The 9257-nt window shown below is 46.1% G+C and overlaps 1 protein-coding gene across 1 annotated transcript in view; it reads left to right on the top strand.

Moving 5' to 3' along the window:
• Positions 1–295: 295 nt before the first annotated feature.
• MSH6 (mutS homolog 6) overlaps positions 296–9257 on the top strand; it is a 36318-nt gene continuing 27356 nt past the window's right edge. The window contains exons 1-3 of the mRNA XM_044292043.1: positions 296–567; positions 4304–4506; positions 5671–5834. Of these exons, the coding sequence (XP_044147978.1) occupies positions 368–567; positions 4304–4506; positions 5671–5834 (567 nt within the window). The 5' untranslated portion in view covers positions 296–367. The remainder of the gene's footprint in view (positions 568–4303; positions 4507–5670; positions 5835–9257) is intronic.

Below are 9257 nucleotides of genomic sequence, written 5' to 3'. Positions count from 1 at the left end.
CCCTGGGGGTGGAGCTTAGAATGGGCCCCCATACATAACTTTTCTTAGGGCTCCAGAAATACAGAATCCGCCCCTCACCACACTTTTTACGTAAGATAAAACGCGAGGCTGCAGGTCACGTGACTCCCGCCAGGCATTTCCCATAGATTTTACTTCAACAACAAGCAGCCCGGTCACCATGACAACAGCTGGGGCTCCACACGTGCTCTCCCAGCGTCCCCGCCCCCTTCTGCTGTCTCGTTCGCCGATTGGCTGCGTCGGCGCTCAGTACTTCCGGTGCGTGACGTTTCTCCCTCGGAGATGGATTTTCCCGCCACCTCTGTGTCCCGCGTTACTTGCTGATGCTGGGAGTGGGGTGAGCGGCGCCATGTCCAAGCAGAGCACTCTCTTCAGCTTCTTCACCAAGTCCCCTCCCGGGACCACCAGCAAAACCACCGCCAAAAAGAGCGGCTCCCCCACAGAGGCGGATGTGCCCTCCGTCACCAGCCACAAGTCAAACTCTTCTCCCAAAGAGTCAGCGGGGGCCCCAAAGCATGGAGGGAAGACCCCCAGAGCTGCCACGCCGAGGTACCGCCGCCGGGTTATTAAGGGACTACAACGCCCAGCAGACTCGCGTGGAGCTGTGTTGGTGTATTAGTCTGGAGATTGCTGATAACTACACTCTGTGCGCCCCGAGCATGCTGGGACTTGTTGTTTTCCTCGGCCCTATGGTAGAATATCAAGTAATGGCCTTCTTTGTATCTGTTTCTGGGAAAGCTGGGTGTCTTTTTCCTGGCTCCCCAGTGTTACCTGCAGTGATGTGGTATTGTAGTGGATGATGGCCATGTGCAGCAGTCATCCAGCTTTCCTAGAAGCAGATAGCGTGTGCAGGACCCGTGCAGGGTTTCTATTCACTGACTGCTGAATACATGCACATCTGCTCTCCTGCAAGTTTAAAGGGGTTTCCTGACATTTTGATACTGATGACATGTCGGGTGTTGGAGCCCCACCGATCAGAAAACCCCTTATAACCCTGTGCTTGTCGTTCATCACAACCAATACTTTCTAATGTTTTGTTAATGGGGTTGTCAGTTAGTGTGCCTAAACGTATAAATAGACGATTAAAGGGGTTGTCAGTTAGTGACACCCATCTGGACCTTCATTGCTGACTGCTACCAATTTATTCATAACTACGGAAGAAAAAAGAAATTGCACGTTATGGTCATAAGAATAGATGCTTCAAATATAACGTGTGTGGTGTGGGGGAACAAGTAGCTACTAAACCATACGTGTCCGGAGAGGTGATGAGTGCTCTTTAACGGTATGGCGTCAGGATCGCAGGTGCATGTGTGCTGTGGCCCATAACCCCCTAGAATGAAGCAGGCGCGTGACGTATGACTCACGCTGCCAGCGCCCGTCCTCCCGGCCTGCCTCCTCCCTCCTCTCTGCTCCGAACGGCGAGCGCTTCTAATTGTAAGTAATAGCGCTCATCATTATCGCTCATTATGCTTTTACATGCAGTGCACACAACAATTAACTACGGTATTAGGGATATGATTATACAGTGAGCGGGGCCCGTGTAGTAGAATAGTCACTGCACGGGCCCCGCTGTCATTATAAATGCAGATGCCGCCCCCAGCCCCTCCTCCCTCACAGCTGATACACCTGCCGCACGGCATCGCGGCGGGTGTATCATTGAAAACTAAGCAAAATCGGCTACATTCGCCGTATAAGACGCACTGCTATTTCCCCCCCACTTTTGGGGGGGGGGAAAGTGCGTCTTATACGGCGAAAAATACGGTAACATCGCGGGCATCACCACGTGCGAAAAAATGCCCATTCAATTAAAATATAACAATATTAATGGCATAACTTCAACTACCCAATAATAGAGAAAAAAAAAAACCTTGATCAGATTTGCGTTTTCCCCAATTCTGCCCCATTTGGAACTTTTTGTTTCCGCTTCCTACTACATGGTATGCAACTGTAAATTGTGCCATTAGAAAGTACAACTTGTCCCCCCAAAAATAAGCCCTTATAAGGCTATGTGAATAGAAAAATTAAAAAGTTTAGGGCTATAGGAAGGCGGGGAGTGAAAAATGCTAAAATGGAAAATACCCCGGTCCTTAACGCTGGGTTCAGACCTGAGCGTTCTGAAACGAGCGCTCTGTATGCGCGATTGTACGGGTGTTTACAATCGCGCATACAGAGACTGGCGTTCACACATTGTCGCGCGTTCCCGAATTTCTATGTGCGGGAACGCGCGACAAACGCCCAAAAAAAAGCTCAAGCACTTGTTTGAGCGTCGGGCGTTTTACAGCGCGATCGTACGGGCTGTAAAACGCCCAGGTGAGAACCATTCCCATAGGGAATCATTGGTTCTTGCCTGTTGTGCGTTTTACAGCGCGTAGGAACGCGCCTAAGGGTTTAAAGGAGTACACCTCTGTCATAGATTCTGAAAGATGTGGGTTTCTATCTTTATGACTGGGCTCCTGGCACCGGCGTCCTGTCCGGTGAGGCGGCTGTCGTAACCCGTTGTAGGATGAATGGAGAGGCGGCCTAACTGATCACTCGGCTAGTTCTGACAACCCCATAGAGATTTCTCATTAGACATCAATGAGGCCTGAACAAATACTTAGGAATTGATTGAGGCCCTGTTCACACTGCTTTCGTTGGCAGTCTCTGCAGATTTGCTACAGTGCAGTTCTTCCCATCAGAGATTAAAGGTCCTCTTGCCCTGGACTATTATCAGGCCGATCACCTTAAACTCTCCTTACTCCGGTGGAATAGATGCCAAAATCGCTGTTTCTGGGCAGCAGACTGTGCAGTGTGAACAGGGATCTGCTGCACAAAAACAATGAATCTGTATGAGCAAGAGAGATTGCAGTGGCCATAAGGGTCCATTCACACTTCCGTAAGTGTTTTGCGTTCCACATTTTGCACTTCCACTGCACCTGGGCGGCCCTTTGATAGAAATGCCTATTCTCTGCAATTGCGGACAATAATAGGACATGCTCTTATCTTTTTTGCGGCGGGCGCGGAACAGAACTACGGATGCAGACAGCACACGGTGTGCTGCTCGCATCTTTTGCAGGCCCATTGAAATGAATGGGTCTGCACCCGTTCCGCAAAACTGCGTAACGGTTGCGGACCCAGAACTAAGTCAGTGGGTTCCATCGGTGGCAGTAGTGTCCGTCATACAATTGATCCAGCAGACTGCTGTCAGGAGGGTTTGTTTACAGAAACGGCTTGTCTATCAAATACAGAATAAAGGAATTCTACGTTGATGGGGGTGCGTCTTGGTCCCCCGTTTCAAATTCCTTGTCTGCTACCCCTGGAGTTTCTGACACATCTCTTTTTTTTATTACTTCCCTTCTTGATTGCTGAACACTTGCTGCCAGGTTCTTCCATAGATTGTTACTCTATGATCTGCTCATCTTTTGGGGGGACCCGTCTAACAAAAAAGCTATTCAGAGCAGAGAACCCCTTTAATATGCAAAATCTGTGTTGCAGCCTCCGTTTCAGGTTTCTTTAAAAAAAACTAACAAACACAAACTATGCTGCCCTGTCTTTTTCTGGAAAAATTATGGAAACTGATTGGATCTTATTAGTCAGTAGGGTCCCTCAGACGCTGTTGGTGCCCATCATGTGACGGATCCTGCACTTCTGTTTTATTATTTTTCCCGTGACTGATAGTAATTGGACATTTACATAATTCAAGCCTGTGAATATAAATCTATCCGTGTAAAAGAATAAGGCTGAGTTCACACGGGCGTGACGGATTAGGTCCGGGTGCGTTCAGTGAAACTCGCACTATTTTGCAAGCAAGTTCAGTCAGTTTTGTCTGCAATTGCGTTCAGTTTTTTCCGTGCAGATGCAATGCGTTTTGATGCGTTTTTCACGCGCGTGATAAACTGAAGGTTTACAAACAACATCTCTTAGCAACCATCAGTGAAAAACGCATCGCACCCGCACTTGCTTGCGGATGCAATGCATTTTTCACGCAGCCCCATTCACTTCTATGGGGCCAGGGCTGCGTGATAACCGCAGAATATAGAACATACTGCGATTTTCACGCAACGCAGAACTGATGCGTGAAAAACAACGCTCATGTACACAGACCCATTGAAATGAATGGGTCAGAATTCAGTGCAGGCGCAATGCGTTCCCCTCCCGCATTGCACCTGCGCGGAAATCTCACCCGTGTGAACTCAGCCTAAAGCTTAATGTGCTCAATGCCTCCGTCCGTTATAGAAGTTACTTTCTTCCAATTTTGTTGCATTCATGACTCGAAATTAAATTTCTTCATTATTTTTCTTTCCAGCGTTGTCTGCGATTTTACACCTGGAGACCTGGTTTGGGCCAAGATGCCAGGTCACCCATGGTGGCCGTCCTTGGTGTACAACCATCCCGGAGAAGACACGCATCTGAGAGGAAAAGGGAAGTCCCTCCATGTTCATGTGCAGTTCTTTGATGAACCTGTGACCAGAGGATGGGTGGGAGCAAAGTATATAAAGAGGTATTCAGGTATGCATTTCATGACTGATTTAGGTAACCTGTATCAGATCAGCGGGGGTCCGGCACCCCTGCTGATCAGCTGTTTAAAGAGAAGGCTGCACTCTATGCGAGCGCTGCCTTCTCTATCGTTTACCTGCTCGCCATCACAACCGCAGCGGTGAGAAGCTGTAATTACAAGAAGCTGTCCTATTCACTTCAATGGGACGGCTCTGTAGTATTCAAGTGTGTAGGAAGGAGCCATCCCATAGACGTTATTGGGATGGGTTATGTGTAATTACACTGCTCACCGCTGTGGTTGCGACAGCAAGCAGGTAAACCATGAAGAAAAGGCTGTGCTTGCACGGAGTGCAGCTTTCTCTTCAAACGACTGATCGACCAGGGTGCAGGGAATCGGACCCCCGACAGTCTCATATTGACCTATCCTGAGGATAAGTCATCAGTATAAATAAAGTGGACAACTTTTTTTTAAAGATGTTCACAATCTGACCATAAGATGGAAAACCTGATGGGTGGGGATCAGACCTCGGTGGCTTCCATCATTGTAGGCTAAAGAGTTGGCTATAATTGCACATCCACTCACTGTACAATTACATTGAGACATCTAAAGCTGTGTGATGTAACCACTCTGCTGTTTTACTTAACTCCTATTCATTTCTAAAGAGACTGGTTGCACAATGGCTGGTAAGGGATCCCAGGGTTTTGTCAACTTGGACTTTACTCTTAAGATCCCTTTACACTGGCCAAGAATCGGCCAGACAATTAAATAAGATGTGTTCGTTGGAACGCTAGTTAGTGATAATCCTCCGGTGTAAAGGTGCCCCCGATTACCTGATGAACGAGCAAAGCACTTGATCGTCTGGTAATATGATCGTTGATATGAAGATTGTGTTGTCTAAACATGCTCTGCAGATGATTCTGTATGGAGATGAGCAATGGCATGATGATCGCTCCTCCCCATGCTGTGGAGGAGATCGCTGCATGTAAGTGCAGCAGTTTCCTCCACTGACGAGCAAGCGATTGTCGGGAAGGAAGTGTTCCTTCCCAAAAATCATCTGATAAATCTAGCGGTGTAAAGGGCCCGCTAGTGATCCGTTACGCCCTTCAGTGTGTATGTGATATGAGTGTTATCAAGCTGTGTTCTGAATGTTTTTTATTTTTTTTTTTTTATTTTAGGTTCAACAGCTGCAGATGCCCAAAAGGGAGGGATGTTTTTCAGCACAAGAGCCGAGATAGTAAGATCAATGAAAATGGCAGATGAAGCAATGACAGCTGACAAGGAGAAGAGACTGTCTCTGGCGGTGTGCACTGAACCTTCTGATTCAGAGGAGGAAATGGAGGTAAAAGTTATGGGGGAAGAGGGCGATTTAAGCAGCTGCGTTAAACAGATGTGTGCTACATTTTATTCACTTTTCTTGAGACCCAAACATAACACATTGCAGGTACTTTTAGAGCTGATCTTAAAGGGGATGTCTCACTTCAGCAGGTGGCACATATCATGTAGAGAAAGTTAATACAAGGCACTTCACTTACTAATGTATTGTTGTTGTCCATATTGCCTACTTTGCTGGCTCAATTCACTTTTTCATCACATTATGCACTGCTTGTTTCCAAGGTTTACGACCACCCAGCAGCTCTGGTCATGGTTGCACACTATAGGGGAAAAGCGCCAACCGTTCATCATCATAATAATGTGATGAAAGAATGAATCGAGCCAGCAAGGGAGGCAATATGGACAATCAATACATTAGTACAGAGGTCAGCAACCTCTGGCACTCCAGCTGTTGTAAAACTACATCTCCCAGAATTTTCCATTCACTTCTATAGGAGTTTTGAAAACAGACAAGCAAGTGTGCATGCTGGGAGTTGTAGTGTTACCACAGCTGCAGTGCCGAAGGTTGCTGATACCAGCATTAGTAAGTGCCTTGTATTAACTATCTACATGATAAATGCCATTTGCTGAAGTGAGACAACTGCTTTAAGAATATACTGGGGAGTCCCATGTAAAAACTCTATCCCGTGAATTATTTTTTCTCGTGCAGTGTTACTTGGGCCTCTTTCACACGACTCCCCCCCCCCCGTTTACGGGCAGTTTTTTGCGGTCTGTATACGGGACCATTAAAGGGTTTCTACCACCAGAAATACTGTTATGTAGCTGACTGACATTAGCGATGCGTTAATGTTAGAAACATACTGTTATGTAGTGCTGACATTTGTCCCTGCAGCCGTTTTTGTAATATAAGCACTTTTATAATATGCTAATGAGCCTCTAGGCGCTATGTGGGTGTAAAATCAGCACCTAGAGGCTCCGTCCAATCGCACTTCATCCCGCACAGGTTCCCTGTTCTGCCCGCCCTGCTCCTCTTGATTGATGTCACTGTTCCCTGCATCGCAAACGAAATCCCGCACCTGCGCTGTTCACTTCTGTATTCGGCGCAGTGAGTGAATGATGCGCTCCTGGTGCCGAATTCCTCACTGTGCCTGCGCCGACTACGTCACAGTGAGGAAGCCAGCATCAGGAGAGCAGCCTTCACTTACTGCGCCTGTGCCTAATACAGAAGTGAACGGCGCAGGCGCGGGATTTTGTCTGCGATGCAGGGAACAGTGACCTCAATCAAGAGGAGCTGGGCGGGCAGAACAGGGGACCTGGGCGGGATAAAACGTGAGTGGACGGAGCCTCTAGGTGCTGATTTTACGCCCACGTAGCACCTAGAGGCTCATTGGCATATTATAAAATTTGTGTATTTTACAAAAACGGCTGCAGGGACAAATGTTAGAAATATACTGTTATGTAGTGCTGACATGGGCGCATCACTAATGTCAGTCAGCTACATAACAGTATTTCTGGTGGTAGAAACCCTTTAATTTCAATGGTTCCGCAAAAAAAAAACGGAATGTACTCCGTATGCATTCAGTTTCAGTTTTTCCGTTCAAAGACATACGGAAATGCATGTGTATGTCTTCCGTATCCGTTCCTTTTTTGCGGAACGATCTATTGAAAATTTTATGCCCAGACGGATTTTTTCTATGTAATTACTGTATATGTATTTTGCCCAGAGTTTCAGGGTCTATTAAATGGTATAATGTCTTTTCAAAAGGGTTAATTAACCCAATCAGTATCCCAGTAAGCGATGTTTCAATAGTAGAGGTAGATATCAACTAAGCGCAGAAGGAATACACTACCAGCTGACCTCCAATACAGTACGGCTGTATACGATCACCGAGGATCCTGAATCCGCATAAATCCTGTGGAAACTAAACTTCTATACATCGCAGCCTGTAGAGAACTCTATCACACGTGGGACGCCACCAGTGATGCAATAAAAGCCGACACCACTCCATCTAAAACTGAGTAAAACAGCTTCGGCTTATTCTCGCTAACGGGCAGTAACATTGCAGCAACATAATATGTGAAGCGACTATTAAGTCGCAACGATACAAGTGACTATTTAAAAAAGACTGTACATAAATATCAAGTCTACCTCTACTATTGAAACATTGCTTACTGGGATACTGATTGGGTTAATTAACCCTTTTGAAAAGACACTATTATACCATTTAATAGACCCTGAAACTCTGGGTAAAATACAGAAAACATCAATATTTATTGTATTTAACATTTTATTAATTCTATTAATTTTAGAGTGTAATTTTAACATGTTCATTGAGTATTGTTTATTTAGTATTGTATATCACGATCAATAAATATTGTTATACTAAGTGTCCGTGTGGAACCAAATACTGGTGTGCCCTACTATTTTTATTCTTGTTCTCAATATCCTTAGAGGATTGGGGGAATCCTCTCTGTAGGAGCACCCATACCACTCTTGATCAATAGGTGAGCCCTCTTTAATATATAAATTTTTTAATTTCTGTATACCATACGGAAAAATGGAACGGAAACACAATGGAAACAAAAAAAACTGAACTGATCCGTTTAAAACGGACTGCAAAACACTTAAAAAGCCATACGGTCGTGTGAAAGAGGCCTTGGGCTACTTTCACACTGGCGTTTTGGTTTCCGTTTGTGAAATCCGTTCAGGGCTCTCACAAGCGGTCCAAAACTGATCAGTTTGCATTCTAATGCATTCTGAATGGAAAAGGATCCGCTCAGAATGCATCAGTTTGCCTCCGTTCAGTCACCATTCCGCTTTGGAGGCTGACACCAAACCGCTGCTTGAAGCGTCTTGGTGTCCATCTGACAAAACGGATCCGTTTTCATTGACCCAATCTGGCGCAATAGAAAACTGATCCATCCCCCATTGACTTTCAATGGTGTTCAAGACGGATCCGTCATGGCTATGTTAAAGATAATACAAACGGATCCGTTCTGAATGGATGTATGCGGTTGTATTATCTGAACGGAGGCATTTGTGCAGATCCATGACGGATCCGCACCACACGCGAGTGTGAAAGTAGCCTTAGATGGTTTACAGTTTTCATGGAGTTTTCCAATACCAGCATACTTAATATCCTATTCATAGGTTAGGTCATAAATATAAGATCCTTAGTGGTCTGACACCTCAACCCACCAGCTATTAGCTGCAGGTTTGGGACCAAAACGGTGTACAGAGCCAGAGCGACACACCTCCATACAGTGGCGTCTCTTAGGTACTGCAGCTAGTGCTCCTATTGAAGTGAATGGAAGCTGAGCTGCAGTATCCAAGCTCTGTACACTGTTTACTTCACCGGCGGCTGCTGCTAACAGCTGGTGAGTTGGGCTGCCAGGTGTGACACCCCTTCCCCCCCCAATCTCATATTGA

Source organism: Bufo gargarizans, chromosome 4, assembly GCF_014858855.1.
Source record: "Bufo gargarizans isolate SCDJY-AF-19 chromosome 4, ASM1485885v1, whole genome shotgun sequence".
In the NCBI taxonomy this organism is placed as follows: domain Eukaryota; kingdom Metazoa; phylum Chordata; class Amphibia; order Anura; family Bufonidae; genus Bufo; species Bufo gargarizans.
The sequence above is the reverse complement of the archived record's forward strand: the minus strand, read 5'-3'. Positions and strand labels throughout refer to the sequence as shown.